The 26,919-nt window shown below is 43.2% G+C and overlaps 2 protein-coding genes across 3 annotated transcripts; both read right to left on the bottom strand.

Moving 5' to 3' along the window:
• LOC139384617 (cryptochrome-2-like) lies at window positions 1-24,558 on the bottom strand. The gene is made up of 6 exons (XM_071129436.1): window positions 24,496-24,558; window positions 11,379-11,474; window positions 8,473-8,615; window positions 1,693-1,877; window positions 1,391-1,479; window positions 1-132 (listed from the first exon to the last, which is right to left on the bottom strand). Exons 1-6 carry the CDS (start codon window positions 24,556-24,558, stop codon window positions 1-3), a joined length of 708 nt encoding a protein of 235 aa, XP_070985537.1.
• Window positions 23,113-26,629, bottom strand: LOC139384753 (GDP-fucose transporter 1-like). 2 transcript variants are annotated; one of them, XM_071129621.1, is made up of 3 exons: window positions 26,511-26,629; window positions 25,522-26,030; window positions 23,113-25,241 (listed from the first exon to the last, which is right to left on the bottom strand). In XM_071129621.1, exons 2-3 carry the CDS (start codon window positions 25,997-25,999, stop codon window positions 24,670-24,672), a joined length of 1,050 nt encoding a protein of 349 aa, XP_070985722.1. In that variant the 5' UTR covers window positions 26,000-26,030; window positions 26,511-26,629; the 3' UTR covers window positions 23,113-24,669. The 2 variants fall into 2 exon arrangements, with proteins under 2 accessions (XP_070985722.1, XP_070985723.1); XM_071129622.1 differs by lacking the exon at window positions 26,511-26,629 and having other exon boundaries at window positions 25,522-26,142.
• Window positions 26,630-26,919: the final 290 nt, after the last annotated feature.

Below are 26,919 nucleotides of genomic sequence, written 5' to 3'. Positions count from 1 at the left end.
TCAGTCCTCCGGCCGAAGTCTACAGGACAGTAGCAGTGGAAGAACTGCTGGGAGAAGGAGCTGCAGGAGAGCCCACATCCAGCTGCCTGCGTTCACACTCCAGTCTGCATCCAGGAGCAGCTCCTCAAACACCTGCAACACATCACATATAGAAAATAACGCTAATAAACCAGTCACCTGCTTGTCCAGAAGGGATGCAGCTTTTGTCAAAATGGACTCTTCCTAGCAGGTTAGGAGAATTAGGTTAAGGTTAGGAGAATTTGGTTAAGGTTAGGAGAATTAGGTTAAGGTTAGGAGAATTAGGTTAAGGTTAGGAGAATTAGGTTAAGGTTAGGAGAATTAGGTTAAGGTTAGGAGAATTAGGTTAAGGTTAGGAGAATTAGGTTAAGGTTAGGAGAATTAGGTTAAGGTTAGGAGAATTAGGTTAAGGTTAGGAGAATTAGGTTAAGGTTAGGAGAATTAGGTTAAGGTTAGGAGAATTAGGTTAAGGTTAGGAGAATTAGGTTAAGGTTAGGAGAATTTGGTTAAGGTTAGGAGAATTAGGTTAAGGTTAGGAGAATTAGGTTAAGGTTAGGAGAATTAGGTTAAGGTTAGGAGAATTAGGTTAAGGTTAGGAGAATTTGGTTAAGGTTAGGAGAATTAGGTTAAGGTTAGGAGAATTTGGTTAAGGTTAAGAAAAGGGTAAGGGTTAGCTAAAATGCAAAACATTTAAACTTTTGACGTCAATTTGACAAAAGCTGTACCCAATCTAGATATGACCCAGTCACCTAGGACTAAACCAATGCTCAAACACAAAAAAGCGCACACACACACACACACACACACACACAGATACAACATTATTAAAAAGTTAGAGTACTTAACTGAAACAATAACAAAGCGGTCACCAATCCTGTTTTTTGGCAAAAAATAATAGAAAAAGAGAGCTAGTTTCTATTGGACAAATTCAGGTAGGTCCCTCCCCGTTTGGTTCTGTTTGGTTCCTACTGAAGATACCCCAGTAATGAGCAGATAGAGAGAGATAGACTCTCAGATGAGGGTCTGGTTAGGTGGTGAAAACGAACCCTCCTCTGGGAGTCGTTTGGGTGTGCAGGTCTTTGCTGCAGCCCTGCTCTAACACACAGCTAATTAAGGTCACCATGAGAAGCTGATTAGTTGAATCAGGTGTTAGATTGGACCAAGAGCAGAAAAAACACCTCTCCAGGAGAAGGTTTCTACCTTGTCTCTATGTGTGTCTACAAAAACATACTGTAGGTTGATAATAAGGAAAAGTACATGAAGAAGCATCCACACCAACTTTATCTTTAGTGTTTGTGATCGAGGTGGCCAGGGAACCTTGGCCGGCTGGTCACTATGCCAGGCCTGGATACACCCAGATCAGGTGACTCACCTTTTTGTCCATATGATTGTTCAGTCTCTCCAGTGCCTCAGTCTCCCCGCCCTTCCACGCAGCAGGACCAAAGCAGTGAGTCTTAAAACCTGCCCGATAATTTTTGGTTGTTGTCAAATTCCATTAAAAATCAAACCGATTTATCATCACTAGCAGATGATGATGAGAGATACCAACACACACACACACACACACACACACACACACACACACACACACACACACACACACACACACACACACACACACACACACACACACACACACACACACACACACACACACACACACACGTCCCTCACCTAGTTCATCGAGGGAGGGCACTCCGTAACGCTCATCATGATTGGCCGCGATACCTGTCTGGCAGCAGTCCATCTGTTGTCGGGTGACAGTGGGGAGGAGCTTCTTGGGCAGCTCCAGCCGGTGGACGATGGCCTGGAAGCACTTGAAGGTCAGCGGGGGCATGTCGTTGTTCATCTCAATGATCCTAGAACAGAGAAACCACAGGTGTTCACTAACCAGGTCGTATTCATTAGTTACTGTACCAAATGGGAGAAAATGGACTGAAACAGGGAAGGACTACCTGAACTCTTCGTTGCAGAAGTTTTACTACAGTGTGCTATAATGAATATTAATGGGAGGTACTGCTTCATTGCTCTGAACTGCTGATATAACTTTTTCAAAGCAAAGCCCTCGTCTGAATTAGTTTTTTTCCTATCCAATTTTGCCTCTAAGATTTTTTTAACAAAAGGCCACATCCTGGATTCATAAGGAGGGGGACAGACCAGAGTCTGTTCCTGTAAGGAGGGGGACAGACCAGAGTCTGTTCCTGTAAGGAGGGGGACAGACCAGAGTCTGTTCCTGTAAGGAGGGGGACAGACCAGAGTCTGTTCCTGTAAGGAGGGGGACAGACCAGAGTCTGTTCCTGTAAAGAGGGGGACAGACCAGAGACTATTCCTGTAAGGAGGGGGACAGACCAGAGACTATTCCTGTAAGGAGGGGGACAGACCAGAGTCTGTTCCTGTAAGGAGGGGGACAGACCACAGTATGTTCCTGTAAGGAGGGGGACAGACCAGAGACTGTTCCTGTAAGGAGGGGGACAGACCAGAGTCTGTTCCTGTGAGGAAGGGGACAGACAAGAGACTGTTCCTGTAAGGAGGGGGACAGACCAGAGTCTGTTCCTGTAAGGAAGGGGACAGACCAGAGACTGTTCCTGTAAGGAGGGGGACAGACCAGAGTATGTTCCTGTAAGGAGGGGGACAGACCAGAGTATGTTCCTGTAAGGAAGGGGACAGACCAGAGTATGTTCCTGTAAGGAAGGGGACAGACCAGAGTATGTTCCTGTAAGGAAGGGGACAGACCAGAGACTGTTCCTGTAAGGAGGGGGACAGACCAGAGTCTGTTCCAGTCTTCCCCAAAATGTACAGTACCAGTCAAAGGTTTGGACACCTACTCATTCCAATTTTCTTCTTTATTTTTTACTATTTTCTCCATTATAGAATAATAGTGAATATATCAAACTATATATTCATGTAGTACCCAAAGAAAGTGTTAAACAAATCCAAATATATTTTAGATTCTTCAAAAGTAGCCACCCTTTGCGTTGATGACAGCTTTGCACGCTCTTGGCATTCTCTCAACCAGCTTCACCTGGAATGCTTTTCCAACAGTCTTGAAGGAGTTCCCACATATGCTGAGCACTTGTTGACTGCTTTTCCTTCACTCTGCGGTCCAACTCATCCCAAACCATCTCAATTGGGTTGAGGTCGGGTGATTGTAGAGGTCAGGTCATCTGATGCAGCACTCCATCACTCTCCTTCTTGGTCAAATAGCCCTTACAAAGCCTGGAGTTGGGTTGGGCTATTGTCCTGTTGAAAAACAAATGATAGTCCCACTAAGCGCAAACCAGATGGGATGGCGTACCGCTGCAGAATGCTGTGGTAGCCATACTGGTTAAGTGTGTCATGAATTCTAAATAAATCACCAACAGTGTCACCAGCAAAGCACCCCCACACCATCACACCATCACACCTCCTCCTCCATGTTTTCTTTGCAGAAATTCAACCATGAAGGCCTGATTCACACAGTCTCCAATGAACAGAGACTGTTGAGATGTGTCTGTTACTTGAACTCCATGAAGCATTTATTTGGGCTGCAATCTGAGGTGCTGTTAACTATAATAAACGTATCCTCTGCAGCAGAGGTAACTCTGGGTCTTCCTTTCCTGTGGCGGTCCTCATGAGAGACAGTTTCATCATAGCGCTTTATGGCTGTTCTTGCCATAATATGGACTTGGTCTTTTACCAAATAGGGACATCTTCTCTTCTTCTGTATACCACCCCTACCTTGTCACAACACAACTGATAGGCTCACATGCATTAAAGGAGGAAAGAATTTCCACAAATGAACTTTTAACAAGTTAATTGAAATGCATTCCAGGTTGAGCTGGTTGGGAGGATTCCAAGAGTGTGCAAAGCTGGCAAAGGGTGGTTACTTGGAAGAATCTCAAATCAAAAATAAATTTGAATTTGTTTAACACTTCTCTGGTTACTACATGATTCCATGTGTTATTTCATAGCTTGGATTATTATTATTATTATTATTATTATTATTATTTCTACAATGTAGAAAATAGTAAAAAAATAAAGGAAAACCCTGGAATGAGTAGGTGTGCCCATACTTTTGACTGGTACAGTAGATAAACAGTCATTTAAGAGTATTTCCTGGCATCTGGCATCTCAGCCCCTGGAAACGTCTCCATTCCTTCACAGAGCCACAATGGCAGCCAAGGGTTATAATGAAACACAGAGGGAACCTTTTGTAAACAGACAGTCCTGTTCTGAGGACAGGAAGTTTGGGGAAGGGAATCAAGCGTGCACACAGACACACACACACACACACACAGGAGAGGGAAACGTTTTGAACCAATTTGTTGTTTACCTCAGTACAACAGATGCAGCATGTGCTGTGCCAGCGTGTAATCACAGTTAATACCCAAGTCTGCATCACTGAAGGTCACAGTTTTTTAATTAGCCCAGCGGCACGGCTGAAGTAGCAGCATTTACAAGTCAACATAATTCAGGACATTCAGATTACTAATAGCTGTGCCTGGGACATCGAAAAAGCTTACCAAGGAAATGTAATCCTGGTAAACTATTGTAGGTGTTTTGGGGGGACTCGGATGGCTTGTAGGTTTTCTGCAAGATACGTGATGAATGACTGATGTTTTGGGACGCCAACAGGAAAAAACACTTTTGAAAAACGACAGTCTTCAATGGCTGTGCAGCATTTACTGTGATATGGCCTCTGCAGAAGTCAGGGCATTCATACTTCTTGGGCATTGCTGAGCAGCGCAGAGCTGTCGTGAAGGATGTTGTCAAGGAAGTGAGTTTGTGTTAAAACAGGACCTGCCACCCTCGCCTACCGTCAACCAATCATGTCAATGCGGAGCTTTACAGGAGCTCTCTACATTGTTACAACATTTGGGAGGTGTACGGCATGTGGTATGGAACTAGATTGGGCCTTTTCATGCCTCCGGAGGCGCCTCTGACCACATTTTCAGATCGAGCATAAATTGGCTCTTAAGAACTCCAAACCTTGTCCTTTATAACGGTTATAGACTGTGTTTAATATAATGGAGGAGGGAGGGTCAACCTTTACTGCCTCAGCCCTTATACAACAGTATCAGTAATGCAGACTGGCTCTACCCCTCCCTTCTCCATTATATTAAACACAGTCTATAACCGTTATAAATGAGAAGCTTTGGAGTTCTTAAGAGCCAATTTATGCTGGATCTGAAGAGAGAGAGAGAGAGCGAAAGACTCAAATGCAGAGAATGAGAGAGCAATGGAATTCATCAGATATACAGAGCAGAGAATAGCTCAGACTAAACTAATATTTTTCAGAAGTCCTATTGCAGTAAGAAAAACAGACTGAAAGATATTGTGCTGTAGACAGATAGAGCAGGAACACTGGGCACCACTCTAACAGGACAGAGGCGCCTTGTCTGGCGCTAGGCTGTCCACCATGGCTGACTGCTGCAGAGCTCCCCTCGGCACATGCTGTCCACCATGGCTGACTGCTGCAGAGCTCCCCTCGGCACATGCTGTCCACCATGGCTGACTGCTGCAGAGCTCCTCTCAGCACATGTTGTGTAGTGTGTCATCCTCTCTCACAACCGGTAAGGGGAGATTATCAGGCTGGGTATGAGACTGTGTAATTGACAGTGTGTGTGTGCCCTTGTTCTGGATCAACAGGGGAAGACAAAAGACGTCACGCGAGGGTTGACTTTGTTGTTGTTGTTGTTGCAGTGGGCAGGGTCTCCCTTCACGTCAACAAGAGAAGTACAACTTCCCCTCTCCCTACATCTTCTCTCATCTAACCTAGCCTTTCCCATTAGGACTGGGAATTGCCATGGATCTCACGATATTATCACCGATACTATCACGATATTTAAGTGCTGTTATGATATGTATTGCTATTCTCACGATTCTATATGTATTGCGATTCGAATACTAAGATTTTATGTTCCAAACATATTGCTCACTATATGTCTGCTGCAGAGAGACGAGAGAGAGCATGATAAAACAAAACTGGCTTACCAATTAAGATGGAAAACAAGCGGTAGGATTAAAAATACCAGAGTTTTGGCACAGGTACCGCTGACCAACGCTAGCTAATGCTACCTACAGTAGCAAAGAAAACATTGTTTAATATATTCAGCTCCAGTCAACAGTTTGGACAGCTACTCATTCCAGGGATTTTCTTTATTGTTTCTACATTGTAGAATAATAGTGAAGACATCACAACTATGAAATAACACATATGGAATCATGTAGTAACCAATTTTTTTTTTTAAACAAATCCAAATATATTTTATAGTTCAGATTCTTCAAAGTAGCCATTTGCCTTGATGACAGCTTTGCACACTCTTGGCTTTCTCTCAGCCATGCAAGGGTGGCTACTTTGTAGATTCTGAAATCTACAATATATTTTGATTTGTTTAAAACAAAAATGGTTACTACATGATTCCATATGTGTTATTTCATAGTTTGGATTTCTTCACTATTATTCTACAATGTAGAAAATAGTATTTTTTTTTAAATAAAGAAACACCCTGGAATGAGTAGATATGTCCAAACTGTTGACTGGTACTGTAGGTAGCATTAGCTAGCACTCGTTACATTATAGCTAGTTACTTTCAAATGTATTATATTAAAACAAATCCTCTACATACAACACCCCATAATGAAAGTGAAAACAAATTACTAGACATTTTTGAAAATGTATAAAATTGTAAATACAGAAATACCTTATTGACATAAGTATTCAGACCCTTTGCAATGAGACTCAAAATTGAGCCAGGTGCATTCTGTTTCCATTGATCATCCTTGGAGATGTTTCTACAACTTGATTGGAGTTCACCTGTGGTAAATTCAATTGATTGGGCATGATTTGGAAAGGCACATACCTGTCTATACAAGGTCATACAGTTGACAGTGCATGTCAGAGCAAAAACCACACCATGAGGTCGAAGGAATTATCCGTCGAGCTCCAAGACAGGATTGTGTCGAGGCACAGATCTGAGAAAGGCTACCAAAACATGTCTGCAGCATTGAAGGTCAGCAAGAACACAGTAGCCTCCATTATTCTTAAATGGAAGAAATTTGGAACCACGAAGACTCTTCCTAGAGCTGGCCGCCCGGCCCTACTGAGCAATTGGAGGAGAAGGGCCTTCGTCAGGGAGGTGACCAAGAACCCGATGGTCACTCTGACAGAGCTCTAGAGTTCCTCTGTGGAGATAGGAAACCTTCCAGAAGGACAACCATCTATGCAGCACTGCACCAATCAAAGGCACATGACGGCCCGCTTGGAGTTTGCCAAAAGGTACCTAAAGACTCTCAGACCATGAGAAACAAGATTCTCTGGTCTGATGAAACCAAGATTGAACTATTTGGCCTGAATCATAACGTCTGGAGGAAACTTGGCACCATCCCTACAGTGAAGCATGGTGGTGGTAGCACCATGCTGTGGGGAGACGAGTCAGGATCGAGGCAAAGATGAATGGAGAAAAGTACAGAGAGCTCCTTAACGAAAACCTGCTCTAGACTGCTCAGAACCTTAGACTGGGGCGAAGGTTCACCTTCCAACAGGACAACTACCCTAAGCACACATCCAAGACAACCCAGGAGTGGCTTTGGGACAAGTCTCTGAATGTCCTTGAGTGGCCAAGTCAGAGCCCGGACTTGAAGCCTATCTAACATCTCGAGAGACCTGAAAATAGCTGTGCAGGAACCCTCCCCATCCAATCTGACAGAGATTGAGAGGATCTGCAGAGAAGAATGGGAGAAACTCCCAGAATACAGGTCTGCCAAGCTTGTAGTATCATACCCAAGAAGACTCAATGCTGTAATCACTGCCAAAGGTGCTTCAACAAAGTACTGAGTAAAGGGTCTGAATACTTATGTAAATGTGATATTTCCGTTTCTAAAACCTGTTTTTGCTTTGTCATTATTAGAAAAAAAAAGATGTGATCTATTTTAGAATAAGACTGTAACACAACAAAATGTGGAAAAAGTCAAGGGGTCTGAATGCTTTCCCAATGCACTGTAACTATCGATTTCTTCCCCATCACCATTTCCTATAGTACTCTTCCTCCTCGCACTTCCTTCTCTCCCTCGCACTTCCTTCTCTCCACCAGACCCACTATCAGCCTGAATCTCCCCTCATCACCAGACCCACTATCAGCCTGAATCTCCCCTCATCACCAGACACACTATCAGCCTGAATATCCTCTCATCACCAGCCCCACCAATACAGGTGTGCAAAGCTCCACTACAGACAAACAGTCAACTAATATCAGATGAGAGCAGCCCCTCAGACAGCACGGGTGGATTAAGTTGCTCCTAAACACTGATCTGAGGTCAGTCTAGCATTCCCCTCCAAATGGTTACAGTTAAGTTGTGGGGATGGTAAGCTGATCCTAGATCTGTGTCTAATTGGGAACTTCAAACCAGAGCTTTGCCACTAAGCTGGTGGTGCGGTGCTAAGTGGTGGCATGAGGAGATAAAATTAACTCTGACCTGGCCAGTTTGTAGAGTGTGTGGGAATTTCTGACGTGGGTCTCCACACCAAACTCCTGTGCCATCTTCAGGATGGTGGCGTCGCGCTCCGTCCCATAGGGCTCTGAGTCGTACTCGAAGGTCAGCCGGGTGACATTCCACTCCTGGAGGGGGAAATTGGGGGTCATTTTGGTGGTGGGGTAGAGAGTGTTCTTAGATCAGGTGTTTTCTGTAATGACCTTTGTGATCACTGTTTTACAGCCTGTGTTCGTAATGGCTGCTCAGTGAAAAGACCTGTCCTGATTTGTCATAGACGCTTGCTAAAAAACTAATGAGCAAGCCTTCCTTCATGAACTGGCCTCTGTCAACTGGTATAGAATCAGCTGGATACCCTTTGTTGAAGACGCTTGGACCTTCTTTTTTGATATTTTCAGTGGTGTTGATAACAGACACGCCCCCATGAAGAAAATGAGTTAAAAACAGGTTTCAGCTTCTGGTTCGACCGTGATCTTGCAGAGTTACTACACCTCAAGAATTGCATTTTGCAAAAGGCTCGGCACACCCATACTCAGGCTGACTGGCTATCATTCAGGCAAACTAGAAATTAGTGCATTCAAGCTATCCAGAAGGCCAAAGTTAGTTACTTTAAGGAGCAGTTCTCTCTCTGTGGGTCTAACCCCAAGAAGTTCTGGAAAACGGTTAAAGACCTGGAGAATAAACCCTCCTCATCACAGCTGCCCAAGTCCCTTAATGTTGATGATGTGGTTGTTACTGACAAGAAGCACATGGCTGAGCTCTTTAATCACCTCTTCATTAAGTCAGGATTCCTATTTGACTCAGCCATGCCTCCTTGCCCGTCTAACATTTCCTAATCTCCCACACCTTCTAATGCGACTATCACCGATGCTTTCCCCTCTTTTTCCCTGCCCTGCTACAAACTTTCCCCCTGCAGGCAGTCACTGAGTCCGAGGTGCAAAAGGAGCTCCTTAATAAACTTGACCCCAAAAAAACATCTGGGTCAGATGGTTTAGACCCTTTCTTCTTTAGGGTTGCTGCCCCTATCATCACCAAGCCCGTCTCTCCTTTCTGGGGAGGTTCCCATTGCTTGAAAGGCAGCCACAGTTCGTCCTTTATTTATTTATTTTAAGCTGATCCTAACTGTTATAGGCCTATTTCCATTTTGCACTGTTCAACAAAAGTGTTGGAAAAACTTGTCAATAATCAACTGACTGGCTTTCTTGATGTCTATAGTATTCTCTCAGGTATGCAATCTGGTTTTGACTCACGTTATGGATGTGTCACTGCAAACTTAAAGGTCCTCAATGGTATCAACATTGCCCTTGATTCTAAGCAATATTGTGCTGCTATTTTTATTGACTTGGATAAAGCTTTTGATATGGTAGACCATCCCATTCTTGTGGGCCGGCTAAGGAGTATTGGTGTCTATGATGGGTCTTTGGCCTGGTTTTCTAACTACCTCTCTCAAAGAGTGCAGTGTATAAAGTCAGAAAATCTGCTGTCTCAGCCACTGCCTGTCATCAAGGGAGTACCACAAGGCTCAATCCTAGGCCCCACGCTCTTCTCAATTTACATCAACAACACAGCTCAGGCAGTAGGAAGCTCTCTCATCCATTTATATGCAGATGATACAGTCTTATACTCAGCTGGCCCCTCTCCGGATGTTGTGCTAAATGCTCTACAACAAAGCTTTCTTAGTGTCCAACAAGCTTTCTCTTCCCTTAACCTTGTTCCGAACACCTCCAAAACAAAGGTAATGTGGTTTGGTAAGAAAAATGCCCCTCTTCCCACAGGTGTTATTACTACCTCTGAGGATTTAGAGCAGGTAGTCACCTCATGCAAGTACTTTCAGAGTATGGCTTGACGGTGCACTGTCCTTCTCTCAGCACATATCAATGCTGCAGGCTAAAGTTAAATATATACTTTTTTTCCTCTATCGAATTCACTCCCCTTTCACCCCAGCTGCCAAACTAACCCTGATTCAGATGACCATCCTACCCATGCTTGATTACGGAGACATCATTTATAGATCAGCAGGTATGGGTGCTCTCGAGCGTCTAGACGTTCTTTAACATTCGGCCATCAGATTTGCTAGAACAGTAACTAAGACTAGTGGTGACTGTTTTAAGAGTTTGATGGCCTGGAGCTAGAAGCTGTTAAACAGTCTCTCAGTCCCAGCTTTGATGTACCCGCACACAACTGTAATGAAGTGTAGTGTGTGTGTGTGTGTGTGTGTGTGTGTGTGTGTGTGTGTGTGTGTGTGTGTGTTTGTGCGCTCTGTACACGACCGAGGCACCCAGTTACTGCTCTTGCATAATTCATGCCCTTTCAAAAACAGGTCAATGACCGTACCGGAAAATTTTATGCAAATATGCGTCTGAATAAAATGCTGAAAAAACCCCACCTAGACTAGGAGGAGCATCACCAACATTTATCCATTAACTATTGAGTCAGAACCCCGATCCGGACTACTGCAACAGTGGTGTCTGTCTGGGTGTTACCAGGTAGCGGTTCACAGAAGACATGCACAAACACAACTGCCTTGTAATTCAACTCATTTGGACTGACATGGTTGTGTATCATATGAACACTAATGGCGTTGCCTAGGTGCACAGTGAGGGCTAGAAAGTGTACATGACTTACAGCAGGCAGCCTGTGCCTTTTATTTAGAGTTTAATACCATTGCATCTGGGTATCATAAGCAATCTGACATATTGAAGTGGTGTGTGAACTCATTGCCAAAGCAGTTAGAGAGGCTATAGCTCAGCGAGCAAGTGCAGCGCTGCGAATGAGACAAAAGGGCGATGTGGAGATCTGTGTATGTGTCTGTCTGAGTGCTTTTCAGCCTATCTACACATACCAAATGTGTCATCCTAGCTGATTTGGTCATTCATTTGACCTTTCCTCACCTTAAAAAGTATTGGAAAGACATCTGTGTGCTGGCCTCGTACTACGAATAGCCTCGAATTTAGTGTCCGCAGGCTTGTGTCGAGGTCCTTCTTAGGCTACCAGTAGAAATCTGCATGAGAAGGATAAGGTGACAGATGTGACCTTAACAGAAGTGTAGTTCTTATCAGTATGAGAGTTTGTTTCCTCCTTACCAACTGACATGTTTATGTTATGTTCTTCTGTACAGTTAGAATGTTAAGCAACATGTAGAAGAAGGACCTAACATGACATGGGCTAACTCTGCTAACTCGTGTCTATTTTCAAAGGATAAAGCTGTGAACATGATCAACTTCTTAGTTAAGAACACTATAATAATATAGAAGAGAAGGAAACATATTCTACGTGAACCAGTATCACTTCCTAAAAACACAACCATATGGAACAAGTCTTGGAGAGCTTTTCAGAATTCACTGATACATTGGTCCACATGGAAAACTAAAGGCATAGAAAACATAACTTGGTAAAAGGAAATGCATGTATTTCCATGAGAGAATTCAAAAGTAATTTTGGACTGACCAATGCAGATAGTTTCAAATACATGCAACTTACATATCACGAAATGTTGATTCGACCCGAGCAAGCTTGGGGAAATCTTATTTGAGTCAGAATAGGATGTTCATATAATAGGTAAGCCTTACAGAGAGCAGATCCAACTGACTATCTCTTAGAAAAAAATATAAACTATTGGAACCAAGATTTAAACACAACTGATGTTGGCACGAGATGGAGGGAAAGTTGAAGCATAACTAGTTAAACAAAATGGAACAAAAATGTAAGCTTCATCCAGTATAAACAAAGGCAGTGTCATGCCTTAAAACTAACAGTGATTCAATAATCCATGCGTTCTGGGAATGCTATAGTCCAAGAATTATGGGCGGAGCTACAACATTGTCTGTCAGAATTATTACAATGTAAAGTGATGATTTATCCACCTGTCTGCATATTTCAAGACATGTGGGAGTGTAGTGAGATAATCATCCAGCCAGTTGGGTCTCTTCTCATCTTGACATGTGGGAGTGTAGTGAGATAATCATCCAGCCAGTTGGGTCTCTTCTCATCTTGACATGTGGGAGTGTAGTGAGATAATCATCCAGCCAGTTGGGTCTCTTCTCATCTTGACATGTGGGAGTGTAGTGAGATAATCATCCAGCCAGTTGGGTCTCTTCTCATCTTGACATGTGGGAGTGTAGTGAGATAATCATCCAGCCAGTTGGGTCTCTTCTCATCTTGACATGTGGGAGTGTAGTGAGATAATCATCCAGCCAGTTGGGTCTCTTCTCATCTTGACATGTGGGAGTGTAGTGAGATAATCATCCAGCCAGTTGGGTCTCTTCTCATCTTGACATGTGGGAGTGTAGTGAGATAATCATCCAGCCAGTTGGGCATCTTCTCATCTTGACATGTGGGAGTGTAGTGAGATAATCATCCAGCCAGTTGGGTCTCTTCTCATCTTGACATGTGGGAGTGTAGTGAGATAATCATCCAGCCAGTTGGGTCTCTTCTCATCTTGACATGTGGGAGTGTAGTGAGATAATCATCCAGCCAGTTGGGTCTCTTCTCATCTTGACATGTGGGAGTGTAGTGAGATAATCATCCAGCCAGTTGGGTCTCTTCTCATCTTGACATGTGGGAGTGTAGTGAGATAATCATCCAGCCAGTTGGGTCTCTTCTCATCTTGACATGTGGGAGTGTAGTGAGATAATCATCCAGCCAGTTGGGTCTCTTCTCATCTTGACATGTGGGAGTGTAGTGAGATAATCATCCAGCCAGTTGGGTCTCTTCTCATCTTGACATGTGGGAGTGTAGTGAGATAATCATCCAGCCAGTTGGGTCTCTTCTCATCTTAACATGTGGGAGTGTAGTGAGATAATCATCCAGCCAGTTGGGTCTCTTCTCATCTTGACATGTGGGAGTGTAGTGAGATAATCATCCAGCCAGTTGGGTCTCTTCTCATCTTGACATGTGGGAGTGTAGTGAGATAATCATCCAGCCAGTTGGGTCTCTTCTCATCTTGAAAGAAACATATATTAAAAACTTGGAAATTAATTAATCCGCCACCATTAACAGAATGGAAAAAAAATGTAATGATTTATTATTAAAATAGCGTGGACGACCGAGAAAAACAAACCGGTACAATTTAACATGGCAAACAATAACGCAGGCACTAGGGACGGGGGCGTGAGCAGAGGTGTAGTCGTTGTTTGGGTGCGTCTGTAAATTCTTGTTCCTATGTTTGTATTTGGTGTGAAAAATGTAAATGAAAAGTAGTACTGGTTCTCGTTTAACTTGCTTTAATGATAACGGATAATCAGACAGGCCTGATAGTTCACAGCCGTTCTAGTTCACAGCCGTTCTAGTAATGACTTCATTCTTATGAACAAGTAGGGAATCTCACAATATAATTTAGTCTAATCAACTACAGTGCTCAAATCATTAACCATTACTGGCTTGGAGAGAATGGATATTTCCCAAGGGCACAACTTTCACCCCCCCCCCCCCCAGCACAGTTTTATAATTGGAATGTGAACCAATTAAGGCCAACAGAGTGCTTTAGGACCATGCTGACGTCTCTGAGTGGTCGGGTGGGCTGTTTGGAAAGACTGGACTCCACAGAGCGGCTGACAGGCTGTGTGAAGGAAAAGCTTCTGGAAGGCTGGCTGAGACAGCACCGTAGAGATGAGCATAGTGCAGTGTACGCGTTGTGCTCTTTCACCGAGTTTTAAAATGAATAGAAACTGTCTACTTTAGTTGTGTGATATAGCTGACATGGTAACTGCTTTTTAACTTAAACAGAAAATAACCTAAACTAGTGTTTATTCACAGTGCTGAGCTAGTATTGTAACTGACATGTCACGTTAGCTAATATTTCATCCCATCTCGACTGAAGTGAATGAATAAACTACGCTAGGTCACAGCCAGGTTAGCGCCAGCCTCTAGTTATCTGTCTGTTAGCGATATGAGGTGGCTATTATTACTACTATCTGACAGCAGTAGTTTGTATGGCCATATTTTGTAGCCTTTGTTTTGTCACGTTTCAGAAGTAAATGAACTTGGCAAGCTTTCACCAGGTTGCTGTACCGCTAGAGAGAGCTGGCCAAAAGTTGGCTTACATGATCTATTATTTTTTGCCTCAATCAAACTAGATCTGAATCAAACGATGAAACCATCGGCCAATCGATTGAAGATTGATATTCTGACGTTGATATTTTCAGTGCAATGTGAGTTGTATTAGTCAGTATGTCAAAGTAACGTTATTGATCTGTCAGTTTACCTAGCTAATTCCCTACTTTTCCCACACGGACACAGTAATAAAACAGCTTCTGACGTTACAGGCTTCACTGTCATGGTGCACAGTAGAGGTCTGAGCGAAATGAAGAATCCCGCTGGTTCTGTCCAACTCCCAGCCGCTACCGCTAGAACTGGCCCCAAACCAAACCGCAGTCCCATAATGTTATTTTAAGCGTATGTGACGCAGTTCACTTGCCAGTCACGGTCCCAGCAATTTTGCACCCTATATGGGTCATATCAAAATGCGCCAAAATAACTTAAGAAATAGGTTAAATTACCAGAGATTCTCACATGGCCCTTACATTGTATTACTGGGCTATTACAGCCAATATACTAGAAGTAGATTGAAGAGAGCAGAGACGCAGATACTTGCACTTTCTGTTGAGCTATTTTTATAGCCTACCTTTTAACAGTGGGAAGACGGAGAAATATGGGTGATCAATATTTAGGGCTATTTCTAGGCAACGTAGTAAACTATAACCTAATCATAGGCCTATTTAGGAAGTACATTTTCTTGTAAAGATAACTGTCCAGTGCTTCTCAGTCCAGCCTACTCTATTTAATTGAGACCACATGTGCACTTGATCTGGCAGGTATGGCTACTGAACTGGAGGTAGCAAGAATGAGGACAGCGACACCTGCTACGTTTTGCAGAGTCCTATAGGATACAGCCTACCCTTTAGGAGGACGATTTACAGGCAAATAAATGGGTAATCCATACGTATTGAAAATGAAAAGGCGCACTTGAACTCTTATGCCAAACTTGGAGAGGTAGGTTACTGAAGTTGAAGCATCGAATTCTGAGTGAAAAATGCGAATACTGTGATTTTAATACAATATGTAGGCTAACGCATACAAAGCAGAGAGGACCGTTTCAAAATAATCTGTGGGACAACAAAAACATTTTCATCCCAAAATCGTCTGTCTGACAGCCCGCTCCCGCCTGCAGCATGAAAAATGCTGACAGTGCCGCAATGATCTCTGTCGCGACCGCAGACATCCCGCAGGAATTCAGCCTTCTAGTGCACATCATGTTTTAGCAGGATCAGATGATGACAGGGGTCCCAGCAGGGTCAAACAGCCAGGGAAGAGCTCAGTGAATTTTGCAGTATATTCAGTGAATAATTCAAAGTTCCATATTGAATTGATGGGTAGACTTACAGTAGGTACAGGACAGCAGGTTAAGCTTAAAGCTAAACAGAAGAAAAACAGTGTATTTCAATTATTGCACCATTGATTCTATTCTTGGATAATATAATGTATAAATGTACACCAAGGTAATTCTTTGTCATGCCTCGTTTTAGGAGGCTCAGATGGTGACAGGGATCTCAGCAGAGTCAGGCAGCCAGGGAAGACCAGTCTGACGGAGGTGAAGTGAATTTCTGCAGATACAACACTTGTTTATTTCTGTGCAGAAAACACTGGCAGATAATGCCAAGAGTGTGCAACGCTCTCATGGCAAATGGTGGCAACTTTGAAGAATCTCAAATATATTTTGATTTGTTTAACACTGTTTTGGTTACTACATGATTCCAACTATTTCATAGTTTCGAAATCCTCAAAGAAACCACTACTAAAGGACACCAATAATAAGAAGACTTGCCTGGTCCAAGAAACATGAGCAATGGTCATTAGACCGGTGGAAATCTGTCCTTGGTCTGATGAGTCCAAATTTGAGATTTTTGGTTCCAACCTCTGTGTCACAGAGCAGGTGATCTATCTCTGCACGTGTGGTTCCTACCGTGAAGCATGGAGGAGGAAGTGTGATGGTGCTTTGCTGGTGACATCGTCAGATTTATTTAGAATTCATGGCACACTTAGCCAGCATGGCTACCACAGCATTCTGCAGCAATACATCATCCCATCTGGGTTTTCAACAGGACAATGACTCAACACACTTCCAGCCTGTGTAAGGGCTATTTGACCAAGGAGAGTGATGGAGTGCTGCATCAGATAACCTGGCCTCCACAATCACCTGACCTCAACCCAATTGAGATCGTTAGGGATGAGTTGGACCGCAGAGTGAAGGAAAAGCAACCAACAAGTGCTCAGCATATGTGGGAACTCCTTCAAAACTTTTTAAAAAAGTATTCCAGGTGAAGCTGGTTGAGACAATGCCAAGTGTGCAAAGCTGTCATCAAGGCAAAGGGTGGCTACTTTGAAGAACCTCAAATATAAAATATATTTGGATTTGTTTACTACATGATTCCATAGTTTCGATGTCTCCACTATCATTCTACAATGTAGAAAATAGTAAAAAATAAAGAAAAACCCTTGAATGAGTAGGTGTGTCCAAACGTTTGACTGGTACTGTATATCTTTACAGAAAAATATATGGGGGATTGAAAATTATGCAGACAATTACATAGATGGAATATTATCGGCAGGTAGACTAGTGGTTAGAGCGTTGGACTAGTAACAGAAAGGTTGCAAGATCAAATCCTGAGCTAAAAATCTGTCATTCTGACCCTGAACAAGGCAGTTCAGAATCACATTCAAGAGATATATTCTATCACAGTGAGAGAAAATTAGCTTTCACTGACTCCTACTCAAGCCTGCAGTGCACTAAAGCCAATTTATAGATGCTGTATGGTCAATCCGATGTCTGCATTGGGTGCGGGAGGGCTCCTGTTTAGCTCCGCATTGTCATGATTGGTTGAGGGCAGGTGGGTGTGGGAGTTCCTGTATAAACACAAACTCACTTCTTTGACAACTTCCTTCACAACAGCTCTGCTCAGAGAAGCGCAATAAGTATAAATGGCCTGACTTCTGCAGAGGCCATATCACCGCTGCACGGCAGACATCTACAGTGCCTTGCGAAAGTATTCGGCCCCCTTGAACTTTGCGACCTTTTGCCACATTTCAGGCTTCAAACATAAAGATATAAAACTGTATTTATTTGTGAAGAATCAACAACAAGTGGGACACAATCATGAAGTGGAACGACATTTATTGGATATTTCAAACTTTTTTAACAAATCAAAAACTGAAAAATTGGGCGTGCAAAATTATTCAGCCCCCTTAAGTTAATACTTTGTAGCGCCACCTTTTGCTGCGATTACAGCTGTAAGTCGCTTGGGGTATGTCTCTATCAGTTTTGCACATCGAGAGACATTCCTCCTTGCAAAACAGCTCGAGCTCAGTGAGGTTGGATGGAGAGCATTTGTGAACAGCAGTTTTCAGTTCTTTCCACAGATTCTCGATTGGATTCAGGTCTGGACTTTAACTTGGCCATTCTAACACCTGGATATGTTTATTTTTGAACCATTCCATTGAAGATTTTGCTTTATGTTTTGGATCATTGTCTTGTTGGAAGACAAATCTCCGTCCCAGTCTCAGGTATTTTGCAGACTCCATCAGGTTTTCTTCCAGAATGGTCCTGTATTTGGCTCCATCCATCTTCCCATCAATTTTAACCATCTTCCCTGTCCCTGCTGAAGAAAAGCAGGCCCAAAACATGATGCTGCCACCACCATGTTTGACAGTGGGGATGGTGTGTTCAGCTGTGTTGCTTTTGCGCCAAACATAACGTTTTGCATTGTTGCCAAAAAGTTCAATTTTGGTTTCATCTGACCAGAGCACCTTCTTCCACATGTTTGGTGTCTTGTGGCAAACTTTAAACAACACTTTTTATGGATATCTTTAAGAAATGGCTTTCTTCTTGCCACTCTTCCATAAAGGCCAGATTTGTGCAATATACGACTGATTGTTGTCCTATGGACAGAGTCTCCCACCTCAGCTGTAGATCTCTGCAGTTCATCCAGAGTGATCATGGGCCTCTTGGCTGCATCTCTGATCAGTCTTCTCCTTGTATGAGCTGACATTTTAGAGGGACGGCCAGGTCTTGGTAGATTTGCAGTGGTCTGATACTCCTTCCATTTCAATATTATCGCTTGCACAGTGCTCCTTGGGATGTTTAAAGCTTGGGAAATCTTTTTGTATCCAAATCCGGCTTTAAACTTCTTCACAACAGTATCTCGGACCTGCCTGGTGTGTTCCTTGTTCTTCATGATGCTCTCTGCGCTTTTAACGGACCTCTGAGACTATCACAGTGCAGGTGCATTTATACGGAGACTTGATTACACACAGGTGGATTGTATTTATCATCATTAGTCATTTAGGTCAACATTGGATCATTCAGAGATCCTCACTGAACTTCTGGTGAGAGTTTGCTGCACTGAAAGTAAAGGGGCTGAATAATTTTGCACGCCCAATTTTTCAGTTTTTGATTTGTTAAAAAAGTTTGAAATATCCAATAAATGTCGTTCCACTTCATGATTGTGTCCCACTTGTTGTTGATTCTTCACAAAAAAATACAGTTTTATATCTTTATGTTTGAAGCCTGAAATGTGGCAAAAGATCGCAAAGTTCAAGGGGGCCGAATACTTTCGCAAGGCACTGTATTGGCCATGCAGCGCCTACTGTAGGTAAAACATTTGAGAGGCACATGAATGTGTGTATGGAGCTCAATTTGGCCTCTGCATGCTTCCAGAGGCTCCGCAATTGATCACACCATCCATATGGTGACTCCGACCACATTTTCAGATCGAGCATAAATAGTCTCTTAGCCTGTTTTGTGCCGTGTGTATCACCCGCCACCGGAGATCTTTATATAAGGTTGCAAACGCATCATTGTTTTATGTAAATTATTTACCATGTCGCACAAATCTGGAACAATGACTCAACGAGGGGTAAAACCAATTACCAACGATGAGTAAAACCAATTACCAACAAGGAGTAAAACCAATTAACAACGAGGGATAAAACCAATTACCAACAAGGGGAAAAACCAATTACCAACGAGGGGAAAAACCAATTACCAATGAGGGGTAAAACAAATGACCAACGAGAGGTAAAGCCAATTACCAATGAGGGGTAAAGCCAATTACCAACGAGAGGTAAAGCCAATTACCAACGAGGGGTAAAGCCAATTACCAACGAGAGGTAAAACCAATTACCAATGAGGGGTAAAACCAATTACCAACGAGGGGTAAAGCCAATTACCAACGAGGGGTAAAGCCAATTACCAACGAGGGGTAAAACCAATTACTGCTGAGGATAAATTACATTATGGATATTCTCCATAATAAAGAGTTAAGCTGACTCTGATATAGACCTAATGATTCAACAGTAAAATCATTTCATTGTTTTTTAAAAATTGAACCTTTATTTAACTTGGCAAATCATTGTACAAATTCTTATGTACAATGATGGCCTACACGAGCCAAAACTGGATGACGCTGGGCCAATTAAGCACCGCCCTATGGGACTCTCAATCACAGGCTGGGTTGTGATACAGCCTGGATTTGAACCAGGTTGTCTGTAGTGACACCTCTAGCACTGAGATGCAGTGCCTTAGACCGCTGCGCCACTCAGGAGCCCCATCATTAAAGTGACTATGCATAGATAATAGAACTCGAGAGTAGCAGCAGCGTAAAAGAGGGGGTGGTGGTGGACAATGCAACTCATCTGGGTTGCCATTTGATTAACTGTTCAGGAGTCTTATGGCTTGGGGGTAAAAGATTGTACAATTGTAGCCCAAAAGATGGACATGAATAAAATTGTTGCAAGCTGTTCAATATAAATATATATATTAAACATAACTGTTGTATTTTAAGCCCATAATTTACCTGCTGGCTATATTTCCATATGTTTTTATTCAGAGCCCTATACTGCACAGGTATAATGCATTATGTTGCACAACACATTGTAAGAATGAATTGGTCAACTGAAATGTTGATAGAGAGACATCATATACTGTAGGTTATAAGCCTTACTACAACACATCATGAAGGCTCATGCTCACAAGAAGTTATAATATATCTGCAGGCTTTAGTGTTCAACTTTTACTGAACAGTATAGGAGGCATTGAGTACATGGTTGTCTCCTTATTATATTATTATACACAATATATTGGAACTATTCATCAATCTTTCACAGAATGAGTTTTTGGAATGTCATCTCCTCTGCGTGGGTGCAGTCTACACTGTCCATTTTGTTATCACGAGTCATTTATTATCTGGTTACACACGAAGGGTAGAAGGGCAGAAAATACTACAAGTAAACATGATATGTTGAGACAGGCACTCCACAATAAACATTCCAAAATAACCACGGCTGTTGGGATTGAGAGACAGACTCACCACCATAAACATTCCAAAATAACCACGGCTGTTAGGATTGAGAGACAGACTCACCACCATAAACATTCCAAAATAACCACGGCTGTTAGGATTGAGAGACAGACTCACCACCATAAACATTCCAAAATAACCACGGCTGTTGGGATTGAGAGACAGACTCACCACCATAAACATTCCAAAATAACCACGGCTGTTATAATTGAGAGACAGACTCACCACCATAAACATTCCAGAATAACCACGGCTGTTGGGATTGAGAGACAGACTCACCACCATAAACATTCCAAAATAACCACGGCTGTTAGGATTGAGAGACAGACTCACCACCATAAACATTCCAAAATAACCACGGCTGTTGGGATTGAGAGACAGACTCACCACCATAAACATTCCAGAATAACCACGGCTGTTGGGATTGAGAGACCGGCACACCACCATAAACATTCCAGAATAACCACGGCTGTTAGGATGTTAATAGTACGGGTGGCCATTTGATATTGTTCAGCAGTCTTATGGCTTGGGGGTAGAAGCTGTTAAGGAGCTTTTTGGACCTAGACTTGGGGCTCCTGTACCGTTTGCCGTATGGTAGCAGAGAGAACAGTCTATGACTTGGGTGACTGGAGTTTCATTTCAACATTGACCACGGCTGTTGCGATTGAGAGACTACCACCATCAACATTCCAAAATAACCTTGGGTGTTGGGATTGAGAGACAGGTCTACCACCATCAACATTCCAAAATAACCTTGGGTGTTGGGATTGAGAGACAGGCACACCACCATCAACATTCCAAAATAACATTGGGTGTTGTGATTGAGAGACAGGTCTACCACCATCAACATTCCAAAATAACATTGGGTGTTGGGATTGAGAGACAGGCACACCACCATCAACATTCCAAAATAACCTTGGGTGTTGTGATTGAGAGACAGGTCTACCACCATCAACATTCCAAAATAACCTTGGGTGTTGGGATTGAGAGACAGCTCTACCACCATCAACATTCCAAAATAACATTGGGTGTTGGGATTGAGAGACAGATCTACCACCATAAACATTCCAAAATAACATTGGGTGTTGGGATTGAGAGACAGGTCTACCACCACCAACATTCCAAAATAACCTTGGGTGTTGGGATTGAGAGACAGGTCTACCACCATCAACATTCCAAAATAACATTGGGTGTTGTGATTGAGAGACAGGTCTACCACCACCAACATTCCAAAATAACCTTGGGTGTTGTGATTGAGAGACAGGTCTACCACCATCAACATTCCAAAATAACCTTGGGTGTTGTGATTGAGAGACAGGCACACCACCATCAACATTCCAAAATAACCTTGGGTGTTGGGATTGAGAGACAGGCACACCACCATCAACATTCCAAAATAACCTTGGGTGTTGGGATTGAGAGACAGGTCTACCACCATCAACATTCCAAAATAACCTTGGGTGTTGGGATTGAGAGACAGGTCTACCACCATAAACATTCCAAAATAACCTTGGGTGTTGGGATTGAGAGACAGGTCTACCACCATCAACATTCCAAAATAACCTTGGGTGTTGGGATTGAGAGACAGGTCTACCACCATAAACATTCCAAAATAACATTGGGTGTTGGGATTGAGAGACAGGTCTACCACCATAAACATTCCAAAATAACCTTGGGTGTTGGGATTGAGAGACAGGTCTACCACCATAAACATTCCAAAATAACATCGGGTGTTGGGATTGAGAGACAGGTCTACCACCACCAACATTCCAAAATAACCTTGGGTGTTGGGATTGAGACACAGGTCTACCACCATCAACATTCCAAAATAACATTGGGTGTTGGGATGACTGTGAGAAAGCAACTTCAGCCAGATGGTACTTGGACACTACCAGTGTGAGGGACTAATGCTGCTTAGGCAACTAACTACAGCCAGATGGCACCCTCTGACCATACCAGTGTGAGGGACTGACAGAGGTACTCATTCCTTCACACTGGTGCCATCTAGTGTTAGCTTTGTGTTTAGTAGCTTCTGGACCAAGTCTTCACTGACTGATTCCAATCGGTTTAACTGCGTAGGTCTGACACCATTAACTACCTCAGCTCTTCTCAGTTGACCAAACCCCTAGAAAAGGTGATTTCTGCTAAGGTTTCTGCTCAGGCATAAGCAAGTGAAGTATTGTTCTGTGTAAAAAATACATTTAAAAAAAAGGAAGATTTATGCTTGATCATGAATACAGATAAAATAACACATTTACAAGAGGCAAGTAACACGTTATGATTAACAGAATGTCCATTTATTTTTCTGAAGTACACATAAAAAAAGTCACATTCACTGAATAACTATATATTTTATAAAATAAATCTATCTTTTCTTAAAAACGCAATCTGGAGAATACCCGTCTATGTCGGCTAACCAGCTTTGAAATCCCACGTCCGGTATCTTCCAACGCACTACAAACCCTGAGCAACAAATATATAGAAGAAAAACAGACTTTGTATCAAGTGGACGCAGAAGCAAAACCTGAAATCTGAGAGACCCACATTTTAGGATCTCTCAGATCACCAGCCTTGAGTCTTTCTATGTAAATTCCTTTTCTCGTGTCCCATTTCCTTATTCTCATTGGTCTGAAATGATGACACTACAGAAGAGGACAAGCAGAGAGGACTTTAGGAAAGGAGGGTGTTTTAGAGTGCAGGGTCTCAACCCAGCACTGAGACAGGAAGGAGATATGACATCATAATGATGATGCTCCCGCAGGCCACCTGGCCGGTTACCCAACAGTCTTCCTTCATGATAGAAGTTTTATGACACAGACAATACATCAACACAGACATGATCTTTAACATTCCTTCTATAATCTGTTACTTTTCAAGACCACACAAAATAAACAGCCATAGAAAATCTCCATCTCAGGACTGCATCCTTTGTCGTCAATTATTCAAAATGTAGTGCCCCTACTGAAGCCAGAGAGAATCAATCATCTCTTTGACGGTTTTCACTTTTATCACCTACAGTGTCACTGCTTCAAAGATATAACGTAAAGCGGTCCATAAAACCAGCACTGGCTTAATCACTTATTAACTAAGGTGAGCTATTAGTCTCAGAGCAAGTGACGTCATCGATTGAAACGCTATTTAGCGCGCACCACAGCTAACTAAGCTAGCCGTTTCACATCCGTTACACTCACCCCCCTTTTGACCTCCTCCTTTTCTGCCTTACAGTCGGTCTCCACCCTCCATATGCAAACTGTATACCCAACATAAGAGCCCCACTTGCCAGAAAACTGTCATATTGCAGTTTTGCGTCACATTACTGATGACACATACAGGCTAACAGGAAAGTCACTTGATTTAGATACTATCCTACAGACATATGAATAATGTTCTGAAAGAAGTGACAGTAATGATTTAGGTTATAATTCATGACCCCCCCCCCCCCCACACACTGAATAAATAACAGAATTGGACAAAATAACCTAAGTAAATGATAAAACAATAAGGTCCCACTGAGTAACAAAACTACCCCGTAGCCTTCCTACACCTCTGTTTGTGTTACTATAGTAACATTCATTCATATTGACAGCACACAGCCCAACTGTTCCAACAGAACATCGCTGTAGAAACAACTCTGTGGTTAGGCCTTAGTGTTTACATTGTCTTCTGTCACCAGCGGGTCACCGTCACCACCACCACCATGGCAGAAGGTCATCCTCATCCCGCTATACCCCCGGGTCACCACCACCACCACGGTGGAAGGTCATCCTCATCCCGCTATACCCCCGGGTCATCGTCACCACCACCATGGTGGAAGGTCATCCTAGTCCCACTATACCCCGGCATCACTCTTCCCCCCTAGCAGTTTCACTTTGGACTCCTCCTGGGGAATATGGACCTTCTTCATCTCCATGCCTTTGACCCAGGTGTAGGCAGAAGACCCACCAAGGACCATCAGGTTACTAGTCCACCACAGGAAACTTTTACTGGACTGGTTATAGACCACAGCGATGACCGTCTGAGCGCAGGCCTTGGCCGTCCCCGACACGTTGTGCGTCAGCGGGCTCGTGAACTTGATTTGGAGGCCCGTCACGTAGCCGATGGCGAAACCGAACACGCCGCCCAGCGTCATCATGCCCCAGAACGTAGGGTCACCCAGGCGGCTGAAATGGACGAGGTGGCCGACCTCACCGAAGACGAGGATGAGTGGGAGGAAGAGGACGCAGGCGTTGATGTTGTTGTAGAAGGAGAGCTTCCAGATGTTTCCGTCTACCGCCGGCATGACCCGCTTGGTGAAGATGGCGTTGAGGGAGACGCAGGCGCTGGCCAGCACACCGAAAAACACACCCGTCCACGACAGGGAGCCCGCCACACCTTCCTGGTCCACACCCAACCAGAATCCACCTGATGGGAGGGACAGACAAAGAAAGAAGCATTAACATGGTCCTTTAGCAGCAATACCTTATGTTCAATATATGGCCAATACAGGTGTGGCCCATGTAGGAATGTATTAACCTGTGGTGCAATTATAGAGAAGCGTGAGGTTACTTATTATAGGTTACCTGGGAGGAAGGACATTGTCTAACCAGCCTGGCTTGGGTATATGCCTTAGACATGAGAACTTTCTAGAAAGTCAAAGTACTTGCATTAGGCCAGATATAGGTTAGTTATTATTACCACCTACCTAGAATAATTCCACAACACAGGATGGCGTAGAAGGACGTCGTTTGCTTGAGGATCACGTAGGAGAGTAGAACGTTGAAGACTGTGCTGAGTGACCTGCCGACAGTGTAGAAGGCCACCCCTACATGCTTCAGGCACAAGTTGTTGAAGGTTATCATTCCAATGAACACGATGGACAGGGGTAGAACCTCCCGGCATACCTTTAGGTCGAACTTGACGGAGGGGAAGTCGATGACACCCGGACATAAGTGGGATAGCAAGTGCATGCCATAGCACAGTCCGACAGTCACAAGGCACTGGTAAAATGTCACAAATAGCGGCGCGTCCAAATCTTTACTGTCTAGCAAGTAGTTATTTAAGAACACCATGGTTATTGAAATGAACCAATAAAGTACGACCACACCACCTATTTTGATGGCTTTAAGTAGAAACGTCTCGCCTTTTCCTTCTTCCATGGAGTCCGAGCCTGCTAGAGCCATTCTCAAGATATTCGAGCGTTTCAACTGCACCCTGTTCATGATTGAAATCATGGAGGAAGGATATAGAATAGGTTAAAGTAAGATAATTGCAACACTCTGCTACAAAGTAACAGTATACATATTATCTTCGACCTATCGGATACAAACATCGAACGCCGTCCTCCGATTACGTGACAACTTCCTGGACAATATGAGGTACATTTTTTTTTAAAGAGACAGTGCTACATTAATCCTGCAATGAGAAACAATTCAACTTGAAGCCCGAACGCAATATGCACATGTGAGTTCAATCAGACAGTGTAGCCTAATATCGACTGAACAATACTATCAGAATGACCGGATATGTTTATGCTACATGACACTCCTAGGACACATGTAGCAAGCAGCCCATCAATATCAATAGGCCCACATTCCTAGATCACATTCAGACACCTTTTAAATAATGATGAGTTACTGATTTCTATATATTTGTCTCTACAATATTACGATTCCCATCTCAATAATGCCTTACCTTAGTTGCCGTCAATATCTTTAAAATGTTCACCAGCTGGAGACGTGACTTTTGCCACTATAGCACGAGGAACGAGGAAGTAAACGAATCATACAATATTTCTTGTCTAGTTTACTCCTCCCACAGGTCCGGGTTGAAACACCCCTTTCTTGCTTTTCCTGATTTTCCACCAGTGTGACAGAGACACCTGTGTCTCTATACTACAGCCTAGTCCAGGTATGGGGAGCTCACTCACCCAAATCTCTGTCATTCATGCCTCGCCCTATGGTCATTCACTTCATCCACACACATAAACCCAGTAGGCTATTGTTACGGGAATTCCAGGTTAACAGATAAAGTCGATCTAATGCAACAATTCAGGGAGACGCCTCCAGAATCAGAGAAAATGTCTATGCCTCTTCACAATAGC

The sequence above is a fragment of the Oncorhynchus clarkii genome, chromosome 26, assembly GCF_045791955.1.
Source record: "Oncorhynchus clarkii lewisi isolate Uvic-CL-2024 chromosome 26, UVic_Ocla_1.0, whole genome shotgun sequence".
Lineage (NCBI taxonomy): Eukaryota > Metazoa > Chordata > Actinopteri > Salmoniformes > Salmonidae > Oncorhynchus > Oncorhynchus clarkii.
This window is presented reverse-complemented; position numbering and strand designations above follow the sequence as displayed.

Coding starts and splice junctions, on each gene's coding strand:
- LOC139384617 (XM_071129436.1), bottom strand. CDS start 24,558: ATGAGGATGACCTTCTGCCATGGTGGTGGTGGTGACGGTGACCCGCTG. Junction 8,616..11,378: donor TCTTTCCAATACTTTTTAAG/GTGAGGAAAGGT, acceptor TTCCCCCTCCAG/GAGTGGAATGTCACCCGGCT. Junction 1,878..8,472: donor ACACTCTACAAACTGGCCAG/GTCAGAGTTAAT, acceptor TCTCTGTTCTAG/GATCATTGAGATGAACAACG.
- LOC139384753 (XM_071129622.1), bottom strand. CDS start 26,050: ATGATTTCAATCATGAACAGGGTGCAGTTGAAACGCTCGAATATCTTG. Junction 25,242..25,521: donor GTGTTGTGGAATTATTCTAG/GTAGGTGGTAAT, acceptor CCCTCCCATCAG/GTGGATTCTGGTTGGGTGTG.